Source organism: Stegodyphus dumicola, chromosome 3 (genome assembly GCF_044657685.1).
Source record: "Stegodyphus dumicola isolate Sdum_Otavi_A_Nest chromosome 3, ASM4465768v1".
In the NCBI taxonomy this organism is placed as follows: domain Eukaryota; kingdom Metazoa; phylum Arthropoda; class Arachnida; order Araneae; family Eresidae; genus Stegodyphus; species Stegodyphus dumicola.
The window spans coordinates 56,305,061-56,329,889 of record NC_140770.1 but is presented as its reverse complement, the minus strand read 5'-3'; the positions used below and the strand labels follow the sequence as shown (position 1 = coordinate 56,329,889).

The 24,829-nt window shown below is 32.3% G+C and overlaps 1 protein-coding gene across 2 annotated transcripts; it reads left to right on the top strand.

Moving 5' to 3' along the window:
* The first annotated feature begins 5,668 nt into the window (after positions 1-5,668).
* Positions 5,669-23,946, top strand: LOC118204477 (large ribosomal subunit protein bL33m-like). 2 transcript variants are annotated; one of them, XM_085812918.1, is made up of 5 exons: positions 5,669-5,819; positions 7,264-7,414; positions 13,253-13,280; positions 13,371-13,474; positions 23,813-23,946. In XM_085812918.1, exons 3-5 carry the CDS (start codon positions 13,261-13,263, stop codon positions 23,866-23,868), a joined length of 180 nt encoding a protein of 59 aa, XP_085669044.1. In that variant the 5' UTR covers positions 5,669-5,819; positions 7,264-7,414; positions 13,253-13,260; the 3' UTR covers positions 23,869-23,946. The 2 variants fall into 2 exon arrangements, with proteins under 2 accessions (XP_085669044.1, XP_085669043.1); XM_085812917.1 differs by lacking the exon at positions 7,264-7,414 and having other exon boundaries at positions 5,691-5,819.
* Positions 23,947-24,829: the final 883 nt, after the last annotated feature.

The following is a 24,829-nucleotide window of genomic DNA, read 5'->3' as shown; positions in this document are numbered from 1 at the left end:
TGAGTGGCTTCATAAGAGTTTGTGTGTTCAATTACTCCCATGGTGGGTTACTCACTAATTGGAAGGGGATGAAGCTACTCAAATATGCTAATAAGTCATGAACAACATTTTATGATTGATTAGAAAACAAGTATATTTAGAACTTTTCTTAAAAACGGGACGTATTGTATAGTTTTATCCAAATGACTGGATAACCATGAAATGTTGAAAAAGGGTAGTGTCGCATTTAAAATAGTAGCTATAGTCAATAGTTAGGTATATTTAGATATATTTATAGTCATAATTTATGATACATACAATAAATCAAGTAGTCGTTATATGCAAGGGAATTGTACCAAGTTAAAATACTATCCTCAACCGCCTGAAATATTTGACGAAGAAATAGACTGGATTAATGAAACCAAATACCTTGGAGTCACCCTTGATCAAAAACTTACCTTCAGGACCCACTTCTACTCCGTAGTACAAAAATTTAAAATCACCACAGCTACTATGCGAACTCTTCTTGGTAGAAAAAGCAACTTATCTACTACAAACAAATTAATTTTATATCGCTCCATACTTCGTCCAGCCCTCCTTTATGCACCTCCGATCTGGGGATATGCAGCTAAAACCAGTATTAAACAATTACAAATTATGCAAAACAAAATTCTACGAGAAATTATCAATGCTCCTTGGTATATTCCAAACATGTATATTCACAGAGACCTTCAAATCGAACTTATTCAAGAGTATATTAAACGATTAGCGGTCAACTTCTTTTATTCAGTACAAACCCACAGTAATAGCCTTATTAGCACTCTCAGACACTCCCCGCATCCCAATGAAAAACATCGTTATCCTTGTGACATCCTACCCACATAAGAATTACAACCTTAATTGCCACATTCACGCTAAACTGACTCTGCGGTTTATCACCCGCGGCTACATCTTATAACGACACTGAACTCAACCCCCCTTTTTTTCGCCGCCGCTAGTGCGGACCTGACTCTCTTTTTCCGCCTTCCACACTACTCTTTCTCCTCCTACCTGATTCTTATCAGAAGTCGAGTAAAAAGATGTTTCTACATCTTGACACTCGAGAATAAAATACGATCTGTGTGTGTGTGTGCACTGCCAAATGGGAAAAAAACTCCATCCATTTGCAAACATGGCTGGTCAGTTTCGATGAGATGCGTCGGTTTATTTAATGTTTTGTTTTTTTAAATACTAGATAGAAGACAAAGAAACCAAAAGCATAGATATATACATACATAACCCTCATGCACACACAAAAAATAGGTCAGATATATTTCCGGTAAATAATAAAGTAAAGATTGCTAGTGTTTGTATTAAGATGAATCAAATTTTTCGCACGCTTCCCAACACCAGCTCTCGGTGAATTGTTAAAGAACTGCTGTTCCGTTTCACCGGAGCGCTGATCATTGGTTTAGTAAATTGAATCGGCTCTGGAGCGGGTCGTCGATCTCTATTAGGTAGTTCCATAATAAAATAATGCCTTTGGCCTCAATCGGGGCGAAGCCTAAAATTGGCTATGCCCGCCATAAAAATATGTACAATCAAAAAATTGTCTTTTCCTGTCTCTTAAATTTGCCCTTTACTGAACATTAAATTATTCTTAAATATTTATTATTAGTCCAAAGGGGCAATTTGCCCTGAAGGACTATTAATTTCGTTTTGGCATTTTGCGTTGAAAACTTTAAAAGGTTGTATCATTTTTCAAATCGTTGCCACCATACATTATCGCCCTGTCTTATATTTAGAGAAATTAAATAATGAAGAATCTGCATAAATGTATGTATGTTCCTCACATTGTGATAAAGCAACGGTACCTGAAGCCATCAAAACTTGAATAACATAATCTTCCATAGAATATGGGCATTTGGAATCCCTAATTTGAATTTGAAATTGGTTTTATTTTCCATTTCAGATTTTATAACACTTCAACGAATTTTTGATTAAAAACCTAAACGAGTTCAAAGCGAGCAATGGCAACACTATGCAAGGAAAAAAACATTTTTATCTCCAGCACGCGAGACTCTGTATCAGAAATTCTAAAGATATGCTCATTTTAAAATTAATTTGCGATACTGTTGTTGAACTGAATTTTATAGTTTGAATACGTAGAACATGATATTTAATTAATAAAGGTAACATACAAAACGTTATAAAAAGCCCCTTTGGACATAATTCAAAATCTGAAACCCTTCAGATTTTTTGTCTTTTTATTTTTCTTCTGTTAACTACATTCCCTCCTATCTTGTAAGTGTGCGTAATAATCTCCCACGTTAACAAATAAATTCAGCTTATGTTACGAATTTTGCATAACATACTATACACGGCTTCAAGAAAAGCGAAATTCTGCCGAAAAAATAAAACTGCAGGTGTAAATCTATTACACATTGTGGTAATTGGCGGGATAGCGACTAATTTTTGTAGCGCCAAATGTGGTGAAAGATATCTAAAAAGTGCCAAACTTGACGAGCATTGGTCAATTCCTGGGAATTACTGGCTAGGATCTGTACTTAGACAGTCTCAACCACGGGGCTATACAAACAGTCTTCACAAGACTAGAACCTCCGTTCATTCGGGAGATGATTCAGACTCGACAGCGATCGTACTGGTACTGTCTTGCCTGCACCTTAGCTGTTGGGTGTGATTCCTGAAAGGCCAAACTGCTAGTGTAGGTGTCCGTCTCTGGTAGTCTGTCTGTATAAACGTAATTAAAGCTGAAAGTTGAAATATTGGTATAGCTGCTCTATTGATGGCGTCATGTATAAATATAATTGGTACTGTAACTGAATAACTGTAATTGATCCCTATATGTAACTGCAGTCGTATATATATCTTCCTGTAATTTCGATGAATGGTACTACAGATTTCTCAACGTCCAGGGAGAACTATATAAAACCGGAGAGGAAAATGGAAAATATAGCAGCATTATCACGTGAAGAAAAGTAGCAGTCTTTGCAGACCACCTTGAAAACTAGTTTATTCCAAATGCCTCACCATGTGATGTCAAGTTCGTATACGAAGTCTGTTACTTTGCAAGAGGCTGGTTAAGTGCTTCTACTGGGAAAAACCGAACTGATTTTGTAACCTCTGACGAAATATCATCAAAAGAGTGAAAATTCGAAAAGCACCAGGTTTTGACAATATTTCTAATGCTGCAATAAAAACCTTACCAAAAAAATTTTATTTTTAAACTTACTAGCATAATTAATGAATGTCTGAATATTTCTTACTTCCCTGAAAAATGGAAATGTACGAAAATCTTCATTTTGCCTAAACCTGGTAAAGACACATCAGATGGTTAGCCAATCAGCTTATTATCAGGCTTAAGAAAACATTTTGAAAGTATCATCTCGTATAGAATGAAACCATGTTTTGAACTTCTACCACCTGAACAGTTTGGCTTGCGACAAAATCTTTCTACTATTAAAAATTAATAAGACTGGATAAGATTGCTGTCGCGGCTCTTCTTAATTGTCAAAATGTTGTCTTACTCATGCTGGACGTGGCGAATGCATTCGACTGCAAATGGCATGAGGAACTAATTTAGAAATTAATAAACCGGAATTTCTATAGAGAAATCATACTTCTAATTATGTTCTTCCTTACAAATAGAATATTTACAGTTACTATTGGTAAAGCATAATCAGATTTAAGAGAAATCCGAGTTGGGGTTCCACAGGACTTGTTCGTTGGCGCTATCACTTACCTCTTTTAGGTGATACACTTTTCCAAACCAGTAAATTATTTAAATTATTTTGTGGTCTGTCATGCCGATGATACCGCTGTGGCAGTTAGCAAACGCAAACCATGCGATCCGAAACCTCCAAGAGTTAATGCCAATGACTGAAGACTGGTGCACAAAACTGAGAATATCCATCAATCTTAGGTGTTAATTATTCGTAAAAAGCACATGAATATTTTACCTAAGGAAAATCTGACATTTTTGATGAAATTATTCCAAAAGTTCGCAAAGCCAAACGTCTTGGTATTACTTTTAACAGCAAATTTTATTGGAAATATCACATCGAAAATGCTAAGAATAAAGCACCAAAAGTTTTTTTTTTTTTTTCAATGGCAGATTGTGAAATAATTGCAAATGTAACCGAGTTCATTAATCTATACAAGGCCGGATGTGGTGGTCTCTTTATTATGGAGGCACTTAATAGGTGGGCCACCATCGCCTTTCCTATGAAGGGAGGGACAACCATGCCTTCTCCGGGATTCGAACCCAGGCCATTCGACATTGCAGTCAGCTTCCCTGACCACCATACCGACTAGGCGGCTAAGCACCAAAAGTTATCAACTGCTTTTTTTTTCAATTATTAGCATTTATACCAAATTAGATTTAAGAAAGAAACGTCTCCTTTATATCTCAGTTGTGCCAATCCTTAACTATGCTTCACTGACTAGAACTACTCGTAATAAAAATTACCTGTTCAAACTCCTACAAGTGCAAAATAAATATCTGCGCATCATTTACTAACGCACAGTTTTATTTGCAAAATCAAAGATTGCATGAGGACCTCAGCATTGAAAGCATTGATAGGTTTCTAAACAAAATCAATAGAAATTTCTACAAAAAAGCTACTACGTGTAACCATCTCATGAATTTTAACTTGTTTCAATAAGAAATTCTACAAGAGGATAAAGAATTACGTCTTTGTGCTGCACATCTTTGATGATATTAAATATGCTCTTCTGTATTTGTATATATTGCATATAGTTATTTTTCTGTCGCTATTTCAATTTTCTATTCGTATTTTGTGTAACTATTTTCATCTCTACTATGACTTTAATCCCGTATTCCAATCCATTAGGACTCTAGCCTGATCTCTCAAACCTAGGAGAAAATGTTCTTCTCTGTTCCACATTTATTAATTTTCTCTTCTGAGAATCTCACTTAATGTACTTTTACGTGAAGTGCTATTAGGGCAACATTTTTTTAGAGCCAGACAGATTGCGAAATTCTCAATATCGCAGCATGATGTTATCGATACTGATACCGATACTTCTCAGTTTTTAATTCAGAGCTGACTTCGAAGTATTGAGAGATCCCTATGTAAGTTTCGTTATTTGGGTGAGCTTTGCATTGCTCTGCTTTTTATCAGTATTAGTAGTTTGAAGTGAAAACTGCTGATTGGGCTCTTTTCTACTGAGAAGAGCTGTACGAGTACTTTTGTGAAAAGTTTTCAAACTGTAAAGTGGCCTTTTTTGACAAAATAAATGTTATCAAGCTGGCATCGGTCTGTGCGCATTAAATCCATTACGAACTCGCACGCATGCAAGAATATTTTACTTATTTATTTACTTTTGTCAACTAATGAATTTCCTTCTATCTTTCAAATGCCATAACAATCACGTACGTCAAGTCTTAAAATTCAGATCACTTAAATCTCAATTTTTAGCTGTCCTATCTTAGGTTAACTTCCTAAAAGATGTTACGCAGATTTTTTATACTTGGATCTACCCCTTATTTTTTTCATTTCTCAGCCTATTTAGTACTTTGAGGTATCTAACTAGATCCACCCTCTGTACGTTTTTGCACTTGCCTTTTCATTCTTAATAATTATAGTGTTTCATTTTATTTCAGGTCTGTTAAATTCCTATCAATTATTAATTCCCTTCCTTGTGAACGTTCTTTCTACGGACACAGTTCTACGGGCAGAATGATTACGGAGAGTTAAATACGTTAAATCATTGGATTATTCCTATGGATAAGGTTTTGTATTTAGTTATGACCAAAGATTGAAAGTAGTACAAATTGTAATTGAAGAGTTAATTTTCACATTTTTTTTAACTGAAACGTAAGTAATATCTGAAGTGATAGAACGTATTATTTTCACATATCAGTTTAACATCAATAATTTAAAGTCTTTTCGATATAGAAACGTCAATATTTACATCATAACAGAGACTTTTTTTCTCTACTAGAAGTGCGGTTCGCATGGTAGCAAACAGTAATTGTATTCCTTTTGAAGTACCATACCTACATGAAACAAATTACATAACATGCATTTTTTGAATAAATGGTGATTGTATTTCTTTTTCAATTAAATTTTATGTAAGGCAGTTTATGCCATTAACTACCACGGTAATATGACTCTCGGGAAAAATAAGGACAAGTATATTTAACACGCTGCATTGATAAACTATATAACCTCAGATTTATAGAATGGCACTATGATTATGTTTAATTGTTACTTGCATTCGAAGAAAGAAAAACCTATCTGAGGTTCCAATTTTCAATTAATTAATTAGCTAAGTAATATACGTTTAGTTACGTTATCGCCCTTGTTTAGAAAAATTGAACAAACTTTATGATAATTTGTGTTAATTTGACATTCTAAATGATTTTTGTAGTATGTCTTATACTCTCTCCACAGAGTTCTGTGATACATCTTACTTTCTTTAGAACTAGGAATAAAGAAGAACAACTAGTTGTATTTTAAAGTTATTGCTTTATTTTTCACTCGGAATTTTTATGTTGTTGTTAAGATTGCCACGCCTTCTTTCTTTTTTCAGTTTCCTTATTTGACAGTTATAATTAAAATAGATGGAGAAGGTGATAATCAGAAGAAAATGCTTTGCTTCCTAACAATTTCAGTACTTGTGTTATCACAACCACCTTAGTAGAAATCACCGTAGCTCTAGAATACACTGAACTCTGTTAACCATGTGCATAACCATTGTTCAGGCAACGTGTGCATGATAGATATTCAGATTCCAGTCTCACCATTTTTCTGTGCATTCTTTTTGTTGTATTCTAAGTTCCAATGGCTTTTATAGAAAAACTAATTATTTTTTTGTCTTGAACTCAGTGTTAAAATTTGTGCTTCCTCTAGTAGAAGAAAGAGAGGTGAAATTTCTCTAGAAATACATTATTTTTCAGCAAAATTGCTGAAGGAACTATTCAAATTATTTCTCAAAACAATCACTATGAAATTTCCACCACAACAAATGCAAAAACCCGTTTGTAACTAAGTTTACTAATTGTCTTTTAGAATAAATATGTTATAGTTGAAATGTAAAATATGTATGTATGTAATATATAATTTTGGTAAAATGCTAGTATATGGTACGGTCCTGGCACGATTTTGAAAATTGTCGCCAACACCAAAATGACCTATTTATTGCTCATCATAAATGTTGCATTTACTGCTCATAATAATGTCACCAAATCCTGTGTGCCATATACTAGGATTAAACCAAAATTTTTTATGGTAAAAGTAATTGTTTTTTTTCTTCCAGGAAATTCACCAAACTATGCTAAGGTGGTTATGATAATACATAAGTACCAAAATTTCATATTGTATGGAACATGTATGTTAACCTTCTGAGAGAAAAAGCTTTTTGTTTCTGCACGTGAAGAATTCCTTTAAACAGCATTCATTAGCTAAATGTGTGTAATTGTTTATTTTAGTCTCTGTTTCCATTAACTTCCATGTATTAAAAAGATATTTACATTATTAAAGAAAATTAGGGAACTACTCTGATATGCGCCCTCAAGTCGCCAAATTTCTCGCCAAATATTTTTGGTGAGAAACTTCACGCTGCCATATTACTATCTAAATTTTTTGTCTACGTTTTGAACTTTTAGCCTAAAATGTCTCCAAAAACGCGGTTTTCGCACATGTAAAAACTACGTTTTGAACACACAATTTAGCTAAAAATTCGAAACAAAAACAAAAAATTTAGATAGCAAAAATGTAAAGTTTCTAACCAAAAATATTTGACAAGAATCCATGTACACAGCGACATATTCTAACTTAAAAAAAAAATCTAGGAATTGCACAATGTAGGCAACGAACAAATCTACAAACTACGCACACCTCGCTTTAATAAAATAACATAACAACAATAAATTTCAAATAATACCATGTACACAGCGTTCTGTTTGAACTTTAAAAAACATCTACGAATTGTACAGTCTAGACACTAAACTAAAATAAATTTCAAACAATTTAAAAAAACAACGGTTAATCTTTGGATTATGGTAACTTGGCAATTTTTTGGCGACCAACCCTGCTACAGCAACCTGCTAGTTTTTGTTTGGACGCCATTTTGTTTTCACGAAGTAAAGGCATGTATTTTTTTTTTACACTCAACATTTTTTTCCAACAATCTGCTAGCCGAATTATGCTTATATGCTAGAACTTTTATGGAATAAAAGTGCTTAATCATGACGAAGATTAGGTGCGAAATTAGGAGAAAGTGCAGAATCGCAAACTGCTTGCCGCGTTTTTAAGAATTGCACAGACACGGTAACCATGTACACATCGACCTATTTTCACTTAAAAAAAAATCCCAGAATTGAACAAAAATTAGCATTGCGCACACTCTTGACTTTATCCATGTACACTGCTAAAGTCCTAGCTAGTAACCTTTATCGCCTTACCAAAATGTCACCAAACTACCTGTTACCATATTCCAAAGATTAGCCAAAACAACAATAACGACAGAAATTCATACTAAAGAACCAATGAACATAACATTCTACAAAATAAGAACAAGGATAAAATAAAATGCACTTACCATGAATTAATGCGTTTTCGAATAGCAGAAATATAAATTTCATGCCGCCACGTAATCACTATCGTATTTACATGACAGCCAGACACACTATCCAGAAAATTTATACTATGGTTCACAAATAAATAAAATCACAAATCCCTACTTCTATCATGCACTGCCATTAAAAATAATCTCCCAGACCCTCTTTCCACACTTCCAAATACCCACTACCCCTCAACAGGATAGCCACAATCATATTTCCTTTTGCCGAACTTCAATTCAACAACTACCATTTTATCTTTCCCTCCCATCTTCTCAGACACAGAGGCAAACCAACAAGCTCCAGCGAAAGATTTTTCAACGTCAACAGGGTTGCCATAGAACACGCAGTCGTGCCAAAAACCAGCGCAGAACACATATCGCCACATTTGGTGAAATTAGGGCGTATATTAGAGTTGTACCAAAATTAGAAAAAACAAAATATTTTAAATTATAAGCTAATATATGTTATTAACTTATTTTGAAATAGGAGACGTAAAAAATGAGCAATGTTCTCGCCAGGACTCGAACCTGGACCTCTCGAATACACACCAAGGGTTCTAACCCTTACAACACAAAAGCATGCAGAAAGAAGGGAGTCCTTTTAAAGGACAACTGGTGATTAGGGGATCATATCCTGGTGGTGACGAATCAGCATCCACCACCTTTTAGTTTAGGCAGTATAGAGTCATTAGGTTATTTTGAATCAGGAGACGTGAAAATGAGCAATGCCCTCAACGAGACAGAAACCTGGACCTCTCGAATACTTGCCGAGTGTGCTAACTGTAACACCACAAAGGCATGCAGAAAGGAAGGGGGAAATACCATATAATGTGGGCATGGCCTGTTATGACCATGAGACCAACTTGTTTAGTTAGATGGGTCGGCCTACACCCACTTCTGATACCTTATAAAGTGACGAGAAGAATCTCTTGACTGGATAAAAGTAGTCATGCCACTCAGAGTTAAATTTTCAGATATTAAATTTGTCTTTTAAAATCATGAATTAACCTGTTAGAATAAGTATTAACATAGCTCTGTGATACTTATGTATTATCCTGTGGATCCTGAAAGTTAGTTGCTATTGAATCATAAAAATTAATCTGCCATTGTTGCACCAAAATTCCAGTAGAATTCTAAACAAACTTACCCCTCTTTAAAATAACAATGTACCAAAATCCATCCCATCATTCTAATTCACCAAATCACGCAACCAATTATGTCATATAATAGGGTTTCCATAGCATTCAACTACTCAGGTTACCATAAATGAAACAATAACTAGCAATAATTGAAACAGCAACTTGGTGATAATCCAAGGGGCACCCTTCAATCTACTCAAACCCTGTTATTTTCTTACAGCATTAAAAGTTAAATTATATCCTTGTTCATTACAAAAGGTAAATTATAAAGAATTAATTGGAATTGCATCAAATGAAAGTGCAAATGTTACGATTGTGTTGTTATATATCACTCTTATCTATAAATGGTTCCTAAGTTGTTTCTTGGTGACAGTTTTATGGTCATTGGAATAATTCATATGTATTGATCCTACTTATGAGAAAATGTACTCCTTAATTTTTAATTCAGTAAAAATTGTCCAAAAAAACATAAAGAATGCTCAAGGAAATGCAATATTTTAAGCAGTTATATTCAATGAAGAATATAGTAGTATTTTAAATATGAAATATAGTAAAATTTCATATCTAAACTATACACTGAGGGGCAAATTCTTATTGTTAAACATATATGAAACATGATGAAAATCCTTTTCTATATATTTTTTAATTCATGTTATGTTTTTCTTTCATATTAATAGCATATAACCTGTAGCATCCGTTAATGAAAGGAATAAAACTTTGGTCATTAGGTAAACTATAAGGTATTTTCTCCCACCTTCCAGCATGCCTTCGTGGTGTAACAGTTAACACACTGGGCGTATATTCGAGATGTCCAGATTTGGGTTCTGTCGAGGGGCATTGCTCATTTTTCACATCTCTTGCTTCAAAATAACCTAATGACTTTACAGTGGTACCTGAACTAATAAAAGGTAGTGGATGATGATTCTTTACCATCAGTATTTGGCAACTGAGTTCCCTAATCCCCAGTAATAAAAGTGGTGTACAGTACAAAGTCCGTAATCCGGAATGATCTATAGTCCAGATCTCAAAGCAACAAACTTACGCATGCAATGCGCGCATCCGCTACACGTGCGCATAAAGCCAGTAAAGCGTTTACGCTTCCAATAGTGAAGAAAGTGACAGAGAGGTTATTGAAAAGGAAAAATGTCGGTATTCTCGACATAGCAATTACAGGATTTGAAGGTAAAAGTGTAGTTTAGGGTACCTTTTGGCGGTACATGGATACCGATTTTGTCCAATTCTTTGGCTCATTATTTTGGCTTGCGAAGTGGCGATTTTTGTACCAAAAATTGCGGCTACACAAAGCCAAAATAATAAGACAAATGATTGTACAAACTCGGTATCCATGTACACATCACCTTATTTTCACTTTAAAAAAAATTCCAAGTTGCACAAAATTGGCATTGCATACTCCTTTGACTTTATCCATGTACACGTCGACCTATTTTCACTTTAAAAAAATCCCCGAATTGCACAAAAATGGCATTGCTCACTCTTTTAACTTTATCTATATACACATCGACGTAGTTTCACTTTAAAAAATTCCCAGAATTGCACAAACTTACATTGGGCACTCCCTTTACTTTGTCCATGTACACAACGATATATCTTCACTTAAACAGTCAAAGGAGCACCAAATTCTACAATATAGGCAAACAAAAAATACATAATCTCAATAAAATACATTTTAAACCAAACAATAAAATAACATAAAAAAGGAAAAACATGTTATACATTTAAGCACTACCAAAAGCAAATATTCACTTACCGTGATTTTCAAGTTCACTTCGTACACCCAGAGCCATGTAAAAATCAAAATATCAATCATACTCAAATGACTTTTTTTCAAACCAGGTACTCTTTCTGATCGAACGCTTCACATAGTGACCAACTGAACCTTTCTTCCTACAAACCCATTCAAATCCATCTAAGCGTTTTTTACGTTTGACTAGACGCATATCCTTCCTGCATACAGGTTACTTATAATGGCTACTAAGTAAACCTTCATTTACACACCAGTCAATTAAAGCTCTTTTCCCCTTTCGCTCCAAATCGTACAGAAACTTCAAATTACAAATTAATCTTACTACAATCGGCCATTCTACTGTCTAAAGAATCAAACCAACACACACCACAAAAACGCTTACAAAACATCCCATGATTCAAAATTTCTCAGAATCATGCACCTGATTACGTCACAATAGGGTTTCCATAACATTCAACTGCTCAAGCTACCATAAATGAAGCAACAACTTGGCAATAAATGAAACAACAGCTTCGCCATAATACAAGGGGTACCTTACAGTCTACTCTACCCGATTTGAACAGTGAAACTTTTTAACTGAACAAGAAATTATGTATGTTTATAGAAGAGAGAATTAAAGAGAAAGTATTAGCACAAAAAACGAAGCAACTTAAACAACTTACATTGAAAGAAATGTTTAATAAAGTAAACAAATAAATATTAAGCTTTTTTTTTTTTTTTTTTTTTGTAAATTTTGATACCCTTTATATCATAATTGCTCTTTATTTCATAAATTACGGTTTTATATTTTTAATTGTATAATTTCTGCATGCCATCTTACCAGATTTAAATTGATGATCTATAATCCGGAATCACCGAAGTCCCGATGAGTCCGTATTACAGACTTTGTACTGTATAAGGTATTTTCTCCTTTCTTTCTCCATGCCTTCGTGGTGTAATGGTTAGCTCATTCAGCGTGCATTTGAGAGGTCCAGGTTTGAGTACCTGTGAGGGCATTGCTCATTTTTCATGTCTCTTGCTGCAAAATAATTTAATGTCTCTACAGTGGCACCAGAACTAAAAAAAGAAGAAAAAATCCTAATGACTCTACAAAACCACATGATGACTTTCTTTGACCAAATGTATATAATAAATAAAACACTAAAACGGAATATGAAGATTAAGATCTCGCAACAAAGAAAAGACTTCATTTTCCACTTTCTTCAAATTGTAGTAATTCAAATCAACTGATTATAAAATTCTTTTCCAGAATAAAAAAAAAAGAAAAGAAAAGCAGCTAAGTTTAACTATATGATTAGGTAATTTAAAATATTTGATTTAAAAATATAATGTTTATTAAAGTTTTAGAAAGATAGCATTTTTAAAACTTCTAATAGTTTTGATAAAATTCATATACTTTGTTGTTATTGGAGGTAAAACTAGTTAAATGTTAATGTTAAGTTATTAAAACCAGTTAAATGTTTGAAAAATAAATAATTTAGGCATTAAAGGTGTAGCAGATGCTCCTTAAAGCAGAAAAATCTAATTTTTGATTATCTCACATATATGAAGGAATATTTAAAACCGAATTGGCGATCTAAGCTTTGTTTTGTTAAATTCTAAATAAAGTGTATTAGAAAACTATGCAATGTTTAAATTTGTACGTTTTTATAAAATAACTAATGACCTTCACACCTTTAATATCAATACAATATGTTTAAATTACATTATGTTCTGTGATACTACTTTACTTTCTGTGTTTTTTATAAATAGTAATTAACGTCTTTTATTTTATTTTCAGCTACTCACATGGCTAAGCCAAAAACTTCGTATGTATTTTTTTATTATAATTGTTCTTTTTAATTCTTTTGTGACAAGCAGCTTAAGTTTGAATTTATTGACTCATTTCTGTTTTTAAGGCATGTTTATGTAATCCTAAAGAGTATAGCCAGCCATCACAAGTTTCCATACATTAGACCAAGAAATGGAGAAAAGCTGGAAATGACAAAATTTGATCCTCATGGTAAAATCAGACTTCCCTTTCATAATGATTTACAGTGTCTCACAAAAATGACTAAGCACTTTTAAATTCCAGAAGTAATATAAAAATGTTTAAATGCATGAAAGTGAAAAATATTATATTTATAATTAATTTCTTATTATGACATCCCCTAGATGAAGTATAAATATTCCTAAACAACTGTCAGCTGTAACCATAATCACTTCTCCCATTCATGATAAGAGCTCTGAATAAAAATGCTACTTTAAGCTATTAATAACTGTGATATGAAGTTGTTAGCTAAGGAGTTACAAAAATTACAGATTTCACACTGATTATATGTAGGTTGGCACAATTTTAAAATGTAGTGGCTGTAATACTGAGGAGATATGATAAAATTTTCTTCCTAAAGCAGAAAACTCATGTCAGCAAAATCTTTGGACACTACTAAAACTGTAAATAAAATCATCTGTAGCAAATATAATATGTCAGTCAGTGACATTATTTAACATTATAGCAATAGGTCTGAATAGCATCTGAAAAATTGCATATTTGAATTTTTTAATTTTTCATAAAATTTGTGTTATTTCAATATTTTATTATCATGCTTCCAAAAAGTGTGATTAGAAATTTAAAAATTTGTTGCAAGTTTGCTGGAAAAGACAAAACCTATTAGAAAGTTGCTAAAATGATAAAAGCATGTAATAGTTCTTGGTACATAAAAATATCTTTCTAAGCATGATAGAATTAATTCTAAATGAAATCATCTCTCATGGGCCTCCTTGAAATACTATCACAGTTGTCTTATGGAATACAACAAAATGTTGTCAAAAATAATTAAAACCTGGATGTTTCTAAACTTGGAGCATAACTTTATTAATCATATAGTGTTCATTAAAATAAGGAAATTTTTAATATAATTATCAAATTCATTTGATAAATGGTTAAGTGACAAGTTAAAAAAAATTATGTGAATAAGAGAATGGAAAACTTCATTCTTTTTTTAAATTTATAAGAAATAAAAAATTCTGAATGCTAGAATGAGGTAATTTTTGTTGAAAAAACTAATTTAATATTTGTGTTTAAAATAGTGACTTTTTAGTGCACGGATAGGCCTCAAAGTATTTTTTTCCCCTGTATTTAATTTCAAAATAGAAGATAGCAAAAATTATATATAAATGATATCTTTCTTTAAAACTAGTCTTAAATATATTATTGTAATTACAGACTAGTACAAATACAGTAAAGGTTTGACTATCAAGAAAGCTCTTTGAAATAGTGCATATGTAAAAATTCCGGATAGATACGTGTATAAAAAGTGCAATTCATGGTGGGAAAGCCAAAGAAATGAAAGAAATTTCATCTCTAAAACTATTTTAAAAAATTCACTTTATCAAAAGTCTTCATTTAAAATTGCATAATATAAAAAAAAAATTTGCATTTCAGACATAAATGCTGATGTATTATTTTAGGTATAAATCTAAAATATCTTAAGCCATGGATGGGCAAACATTTTCAGCCATGGGCCAAAAACCGAAAAAAAAAAAAAAAATGTTTGGCGGGCCAAGATAAATTTTTCTAAAATTTTAAAAGCAATGTACAAGTATTGTAATTTAAATATGTTAATGAGATGAATGAAACTGCGATTTCCGTTTTAAAAGTTCCTTATATTGAGGTTCGAAGTGATGTGTACTGATTCTGAGGAACGAGGCTAAATGCACATCTGTCTGTCTACTTCTGAAATAAGACTTTCTAAGATTGATAGTAGAAAACACTTGTTCCCATATACCTATAAGATGAAGCAAACGTAGCTCTGATTTTCTGGGCATGAGATATTAAATTTGGGAAACTTACTTTTGATAATGAACTTTACTAATTGATAATGATTTGTAAAACTCTCATACTCGAACTTTACTAATCGATGATGATTTGTAAAACTGTAACTTTGGCATATTTAGAAACAACTGCTTGAGATGATTGTTAGATTGCAACTCAATTCAAGCTGCAAATCTGACCTGACTGCTTCACAATTTACGTTGAAAGGCATGGTAAAAATATCCAATTCTATTTGAATGGCACTGTCTTGAAATCTTCATTTGAACTCAAAATGCAGTTTTTTTTTTTTCAAGTCATCTTCATAAGTCTTAAGTTTCTCTTCATTTACTGAGGGTATTGAATTTAATCTCGGGGAAATGAGACAAGTCGTTCTTATCTAGCAACCCAGCAAACAGATTAAGTTTTCAGTTTTTTCTAAGAAGTCTAATTCACCTATATTGGATTCCCATATATCTGCTTCCCGAGAAAGAGATAATGCTTGTTGGTGCCAATCTGCAGTTATAACTGATAAAGAACTTCTGCTTTTAAAACTTTACCGATTGAAAGCTGTCTGTACAAGTACAGACAGTTATTTCCGTCAATTTATATTTTGTAGAACAAAAATAGAGAAAGTAAAAAGATCATCAGTCCTTCGAGAAAAGGGAAGGGAGAAAAACAATATTTAAACAAAGTAGAAAAGAAGATGTATGTATAATATATAAATATATATTCCTTTTAATTTGCCTCGAACCAGCAAATTAAAATTTTATCCGCGGGCCAGATAGAACCTTCCGGAGGACTGTAATTGGCCTGTCCCTGTCTTAAGCAATTCAGAAATCTCACCAGACATGAAATTTGATGGTGAGCCTGCTGAACCATGCACTAACTATGCTGTCTGAAGTTTGATCAACAATATTGGCAGATTGCTCTTTGTTTAATTAGATAACCAGCAGGAGCAGGCAGTTATGGATATAGACTATAAAAACTCAAATCCTAGTTTATGACATTGCATTGCCATTGTTTATCCATTTTCAAATAAAATTGCATATCATGCCCATTAATGCAGTTTTCCTCGATGGCAGGGTTCCGTAACTTTGAAAAGACTCTACTGCATACTACTCCATGAAAGGCAGATCTCAAATTTTAATGTTTAAAAAAATATGACAGTGTTGCCATGCTACCTGGAAAACCTGAAATACCAAGAAAAGTCAGGGAATTTAAATATTTTAGTCAAAATCTGGAAAAGTCTGGGAATTTCAAATTCCGATCTCCCAAAAAAGCAACTTTTACGCTAACGTAGGAGGCGATCACGTTCTTGGAGAATTATGTATTGTGTGAGTATCATAGAGCCAGTTTTTGAAGCTCCAATGAAATTGTCTTTTAGAAAGGCAAAGCAAGTTTCCAGCAACATTCGGTAACCTCGGGATCGAGAAATTCACATGATCAAAGAAAATACCTTCGTATTCTTGTATAAAACAAAATCGGTTTAATCCTAACAGACACTATGCATCAGATTTGGCGACATTATGATTTGCAGTAAACTGGACATTTACAATGAGCAGTAAATGGGACATTTTGGTGTTGCTGACAATTTTTAAAATCGTACCAAGGTCAAATCGTACTGTATACTAGGATTTTACCACAAAATCTTTTAAATCTTTTTCTTTTTCCTTTTTAATAAATGCCTTATTTGTTATTTGTAATTTTGCAGTAAAATAAAAAAACAGTGATCAGTCATCTAGGCTTTAATTATATTCGCCAAAATATTATTGATTATTGTAATTTAGTTTTAAATCTTTAAGTAGTTAACTTTATTTTAATGTTATTCATATAATTTAATGTGGCTTCTTCGTTCTAAGTTTATTTATTATTAGTTAATAATACTTTAAAATTCCAGGCAATTTTCTCTGGCATACTCCTGAAACTAATTCTAGCAGTATGGTGAAATGTGCATCATGAAATTTAATGCACATATTTTTTGCTTATGTGTGCTGCTAAATAAATATAAAATACCTGAATTTATTTTAAAATATTAAATAGATTTCTTTCTTTCTTTCAGTTGCAAAACGTCTGCAAAAAAAAAAAAAAATCTTTTTAATCCAGATTGGGCAGATTCTAATCTCAATCTTCAGTGGAGAAAACAACTCCTATTGTAGTTATAATAGTAATTCTTTGGGGAATATATATAAAAGTCATATGTAATTGGCAATTTTTGTGTTTTTAAGTGGTACTATAATTAATTTACCTCTCAGCACAGCTAAGACACACGGACTGGAATTTTCTTAATACAGTACAAAGTCCATAATTCAGACTCATCGGGACTTCGACGATTCCGAATTAGGAGCTTTTCCGGATTGTAGATCATCAATTTAAATCTGGTAAGATGGCATGTAGGAATTATGCTATTAAAAATATGAAACCGTAATTTATGAAATAAAAAGCAATTTTGATCTAAAGGGTGTCAAATTTTACACAAAAAAAAGCTTAATATTTATTTGTTTACTTCATTAAACATTTCTTTCAACACGCGCATACGTGTGTAATGTATGCGCATTCTTTGCGCGCATGCGTAATGTATAGACATTCTCTATGCACATGCGTAAAGTTTGTGGCTTTGAGGTCCGGATTATAGATCATTCCAGATAATGGATGTCCGGATTAGGGACTTTGTACTGTACACACCTGGAAAAGTCAAGAAATTTCATTCTTCTGTTTGAGCGGCAACCCTGATATGAGGGAAATATAAACAAATAAAACTAACATCATTTTAAGAAGAAATCAATAAATATTTTCCCACATGAAATTTATTTTAAGAACAGGAGCAGCTTAAGCAAAAATTCATTTGCAAGTCATCATCTTAAGACAACTAACTATAAACCAGACTTAACTAAATTGAATCACAAGTTCAGCATCAGGGGAGCCACTGATATCGAAGAGAAAAGTAAAGTTCATTCAGTTATGTTTGTTTATATAATAGTTAGAATTATAATTTTTATGTTTAAAGCATATTGTAAGCATTTTCTCAATGACATTTATCTTGTTATTGACCAAAAGACTGTTTTTATGTGAAAGTAACACTGACCTCCAAATGTCTTACATACATTGTAAAATGTAATACATTAAATACATTGTCAATACATTGTCATACATTGTCAATAATTACATACATTGTGAAATGTAATACATACATTTTGGTTGATTTTGACCCCCTTAATATATGTATTTGGTTTATTTATTTACTTTTTTTTTTTTAAGCTAAAAAAGGCTCCAATGCCTGTTTTAAATTAAGCAATGAAATCATTGACACAGGAAACATAATGTGCAATAATGATATTAAATTCTAGTAAGATAATAGCCCAAGTATATTACTGTGAATATAGGCTAGGACTGTTACTCGATATTCTTGAAATACTCAAGACACCTGCTTAATGTTAAGATTTAAATCCATTGAATATATATGGCATAAAGTGGAACATAAAATCTGGAAACAAAATACATTTTTATTTCCAATGAAAATAGCAATGCAAGAAGAATGGGAGAAAAGATTAGAATAGAAATAATAAATATAAGTAGTTGAATCTGTACCAAAAAGACTAAACCATGTGTTTAAGAGCTGATAATAATGCAATAAAATGCTAGCTAAATTTTTAGAAATTATTTTCAGGTCCATCCTAGAATCTTATCTCTCGTAAGAGACGATATGAAATTCTAAGCTCAGTATTTTATTTTTAGGCAAAATATTTAATGTAAAAAGAATGTAAGGTTAGTATAAGGTTCAAAGAAGACCATGTTTCAGTTTAATGCATTAAAAAAAATTTTGAAGAGAAAAAATAATTTCTTTAAAGCTTGATTAAAATATGCAAAAAATAACATTCTTTTGCATATTTATATAAAGTACAGTACAAAGTTTGAAATCTGGACTCTTCGGGGCTTCGGCGATACCGGATTTGGGATTTTTCCGGATATTAGATCATCAATTTAAATCTGTTAAGATGGCATGCAGAAATTATGCAGTTAAAAATATGAAATAAAGAACAATTATGATCTAAAGGGTATCAACATTTACCAAAAAAAGCTTAATATTTATCTGTTTACTTTATTAAACGTTTCTTTAAATGTAAGTTGTTTAAGTTGCTCCCACAAAAAATTCAAAATTTCCTTTTTTTTTTTCCTTATGTCATATACAGTTGCTTTCCAGTGTCATACTCCTCGCATAATTTTGAGATGGATTTTAGATCCTTTCACAGCTCCAAAATTGGAAACTCTTTTCGACATAATCGAAAGTTCAAGCTTAGTTTTTATAAAATTGCCGTAATAATAACAGTCGGCAAAAAATAATAAGGTGAATCAAATTAGAGAGCAGCACAGTCTCTACATTAACTGAAATACTTTAGAATTTGTAAAGATAAGTTTAGCCTAGCTTAATAGTGTCTGTTATACATTATTGGCTGTGTATCACAAGATTAGCGATGAAAGCCAAGTTGTTTTGCTAAATTTTGTCATGCTCCTGAATTTTTGTCTTGCGTACTGAATTAAGCCTGAATTGTATTAGTTTAGTGTTTTACTATACCTATGTTTATTTCTTGCACATGCTTAAAACTAATCTGAGTCCTAAATAAACTTCCACATATACTTAAGGCTTTATCTAGGGCTGGCGCTAGGTATCACCTGGTGCAGTCTCTACGGGTCCTAAATTCTGCTACAAAGTGCCTTCCCAAGTTCTAAATTTTCACTGTGCCTAAACTTTAGATCCCAGTGCTTTTCCTAAATCATAAAAAAATTCTCATCCCTTAATTTTACCACTTGGTGCTTCCCCAAATTTCAAAAATTTCGTCTTCCCTAAATTCTGCCGTCTGGTGCCGACATATTCTACCGCCACTTCTGGGTTTATGGTGAATAAACATATCAGTTATTCTTAATTAAAATAGGACTAAATGTAATCTTTTGGCCTATGAGTTTCATTAACAAAGTCTATTTTTAGCATATGAAAAGAAATTTTTGTTGAATTTTTCCTCATCAACATTTCTTAGAGCTAAGACACAATAACACGCCGAATAAATACTAATTCAGAAGTCAAACAACAAAAATCAGCGTTATACCTACAAAATTTTGTAGGTATAACGCTGATTTTTGTTGTTTGACTTCTGAATTAGTATTTCTTAGAGCATTTAAAAAAAAATATGTAATCATCGCCAGGCAAAATGTTAGCATAATAGGTTGCCATACTCTTGTTATTCAATTCTTAATATAAAAAAAAAAAAGTTTAGACATCGCTGCATGAGTTATTACTGAAGCTGTCATGTATTGATAAACATGCTGTGATGAAAGCAAAATATAATAAATAATGATTCACCAGGTCCACGTCAGGGATGTAAAATAGGTGAATGTTTGGGTTTGAGATGTATGCCAAGCAGATACTCAGCTATGGAGCGAAATTATTAATCTCATAAATTTATGCTTACATGATTGTTTTTCCATAATAGGTTGTTTTATTTAGTGCGTAAGTGAAATTAAGAATTGGAACTTTTAAGTGAAAATCTCTACATATTTTATTATGGAAGGAAAAATCAAATGCATAAAGCATACAATAAAGAACAATTATGATTTATGAAAAAAAAATGTTTGTGGCTTTGAGGTCCGGATTTTAGATCATTCCGGATAATGGACGTCCAGATTTCGGACTTTATACTGTATAACAGATTGCTTGGTGCTCTCATGTTATCCTGTCCTCCCACAACGTTGCCAGTCATTGGTGACTAATGTTTTGCCAACCAAACACTTGAAAAGCAATAGCCATTTTAAAAAACTGGTGGTATGCTGAAAAGCACATAAAGCAACAACAAATTAATTAATCTAAAAACACAAGAAGCATCCATAATGAAACAGTAAAAATTACATAAAACAAACATTAATAATGAAACACTCAAAATTTCATGAAACAGCAAGAGAAAACTAAATTATAAACACAGCAAACATCCATAATAAATCCTTTCTGTTTTCTCAGTCTTCCATCCATGTGCCCAGTGATCTGTTGTAACATTTAAAAAAATTACACTGAACTGTAGAATTCTCAACATCACAGAGCAAGTGGGCACTGCTCTCCATGTGCACTTGTTTAAACTTCAGGAAAAAATAAGATAATTATTTGGAATAAACTATTTTCATAATACCATAAGAAAAGCACATAAACTACTTTTGAGTTACAAGGATTCCATAATAAAGTAACATCAAAAATAAATAATGCTAGCCAAATTTTTCACAATTGAACTTTGCTACCAATTTTTAACGGTACATTACCATACAATTCGATCATTTGTAAACTACAGCTTCATGATATGCATATTCCTACACTTTACTACTAAGCAAAACATCATATTTCTAGAAAAATGCAACACTTCCTTTTCCATTAGCTGGAAGACTCCACAGTTGCATTACGATTTATTAAAAGAGGGAAAAAACTAATCACAAGCGGACAGTACAAACATGACCCTCAAATTCCAAAATCGAGTAACATTACACCATGTGGCTTGCCAGATGAAATACATCATAAAATTTTAAGTTAGGTACTTCAACAACACTTTGTTCAATGATTCTTGTCATGGTTGGGTGTAATGCAATATTGCTGAACGCTTCTTTAAGAATCTAGTTATATAATATTTGTTATAAATTAAAGCTAAACAGTAATTAAGGTATAAATCTTATATTAGTTGAATGCATATATTATATGCAGACCATATAATTTTAATAGATATCTCAAATGTCATATATATGTATGTGTGTAATAAGGAACGGTAGTGTAGACATAACTTGGACATGTTTACTGCTTAAATGGAATGATGGTCTTGCAAATAGACGTGACAATTTCACATAATTTTGTTATTTGCCTAAAGCAATTTTGGACACACAATGTATGCTTCACACGTGATTATGGGTGCAATAGGCACCCCACAATTCTGTATGTGCACATACATTTTAAAACAACGGAAGAATGTGAATAAGTGAAAAGTCATCCTTTACTTAAGACAGAACAATGGTAAAAAAGACTGCACTTGACCATATGTTGAATAGAGTAATATATAGTAATATATATATAGTTGTAAATTTATAAAATGAGGCTTGGTGGTGCAGTGGCTAGCAGCACCACAGGTCCGGGGTTCGACTCCCGGGCTGGGCAAGGTCAATTCAGCCTTTCATCCCTTGATTTCCATCACTAAAATGAGTACCAAGTTCGCTTGGGGACTAAACACTAGGAGTCCTGCGACCAAGCTGACCACTTGTTCAGGGCCTATGCTTACGCACCCCGGGGCTCACAGTCAAGAAAGCAGATTTTGGTCACTGCAGGCCTTAGCCCAGTAGGGCTGTTACGCCACTGAGTTTAGTTTTATATATATATATATATCATATTGTCATGGCTTTTTTCGAACAATTCTATGTATATTCCTTTATTAAATAATTGCATATATATACCTACCTTACGATTGTTTTAAATCTGCTGTTGTGCACTAAAAGTGTCTGTGCTTTTTGAATATAGTGGTGTGATTTTCAAAATAAAGGCCACAACTAGTAAAAACTATTGTATTTTCTTCTTCTGTAATTATTTCCTTCCTTTATAGTTCAATCCTATCTTCCAAAACAGTTTTCAAGTTTTATTTATTTGTAATTCTGATTACAAATTCAATTACATTTTGTATTGAACTTTCCAAATTTAGTTATACTTTGTATTGAGTCATTAAAAATTTAAGATAGTGTAAAGTTTATTTTAATTCTTTTAGATTTGTACTGGTTAAATGATCCTTGAAATATTTTTGACGTAATCTAAAAGTATAAAATATTTCTCTTCTTTTTGACTATTACATTGAATTCTAAAATGTTTATGGAAAATAAAAGAAATATAAACTGTAAGGTTCATCATTTATTGAATTAATGTTATATTTGAGGAGTAGAAAAAAATTAAAGTCATTTTATTGATCATGTTATATTGTCATTTCCCTCATTTGTAATATTAAATTTTAGTAATTATATTACTAAATATTTTGAAGAGGAAGTTATATTTAGGGAATAATCGAACTTGATATTAATTCTTCAGTTATAATAGAAATTCTCTAATAGAATGTTCTTATTGTGACAAGTTTTCCCTAAAGGGTTGAGAACTGTCGGAAAAGTTTTCCCCTCCCCCTTTCCCATAATCGGTTACTGGAGATTCTTTTAAAAAATTGTCCTTCTAGCAATCTGAAGCAAAAAGAAATTATACCTTGATATAAGTTAGTTGTGGAAGAAAACAATCCAAATTATGAGACAAGTAGTTTGAATTAACAAAATTTATTAACATTATTTCTGAACTCAGATTTTCAATACTTTAGTCTTTGTTTAAATTAGTAAAATTTTGAAGATTAAGATCAAGTTAATGAAAGTTAACTATATATTATCAGTGATTTGAATTTGGAATCAGATCAGTCAAAGTGTTTGCAACAAAGGGAGTAATATGTTTTTGCTTTTTTAAACATTTTAGTGTAAATTTGAATTAATATGAGTTTATTTATTTTTCAGTGCAAAAATTTGTATTGTACAAAGAATTAAAGAAACCTTCAAGCTTCAGAGATTAAGTTCACCAAAGGATTAGTTTTATGTAATACAATAAAATTACTGTTTATGTGATGCAATAAAATTAAATTAAAACTTTCTTTAATGTGGTTTTCTTTCCTTCTCCACTTTCCTTGCATAAGTCTGCTCAGTAGTAGCTGAGTGAGTAATACCACTGAACATTGATAATTCAATTCAGATTCTGAAGGAGCTGGCTTCAGGTTTATTTTCATGTGTTTTCTGTAAGTAATTTGAGCATCAGCAAGTAGGCTATAGAAACTCCTCTGTGAAGGATGCCTTCTCTTAGCAGACATGCCAAATTTACCTCCAACCCAATATACAATATATTTTTTCCAACTTATTCCTATAATTTCTCGCATATTTATCCAATGGGCTTAATATTTCATTTCCACCTAAAACTCAGTTTTCAGCATCTGAAATCCTTTGCTTTTTCTTTTTATTATCTCTTTTAAAAAAAAGGTTCTTTCAACTGGTACTCTTATGCATGTAGGAGTAGATGTGTTTGCAAATGCAATTATGTAGTGATATTATGCACATCTTCAGGTCATTTGTTATCTGTTGCACATCAGCCAGTGAGCACAAACCAAAACTGAAGCAGTCCTCTGCATTTTTGGCCCTGCTTAAATGGTGTGTTTTCCATATGCTATTTGAAGCTGTTTAAGAATTTGCAATTTTTTATCTTGCTTATGTAAGCAAAAAAGGTAAAATATTTGTGCACTATTAAAAAAACTTCCTTGTATTTTATAAAGAAAATTTTTTTGTGGTGTGTAACATGTACTTTCTTTCCTTCCACCGACAGCGAGGCAGCCGGTCCACTGGGTAGTTAGCATATCGGCCAGGTAGCCCCGCTGACAGAAATAACTTGAACAAAAGACACACTTATAAATACATATTGTGCTCAAGACGACTGCTGGAGGCAGTGCAAACAAATGCTGGACAAAGACAATAGTGCAAGATGGAAGA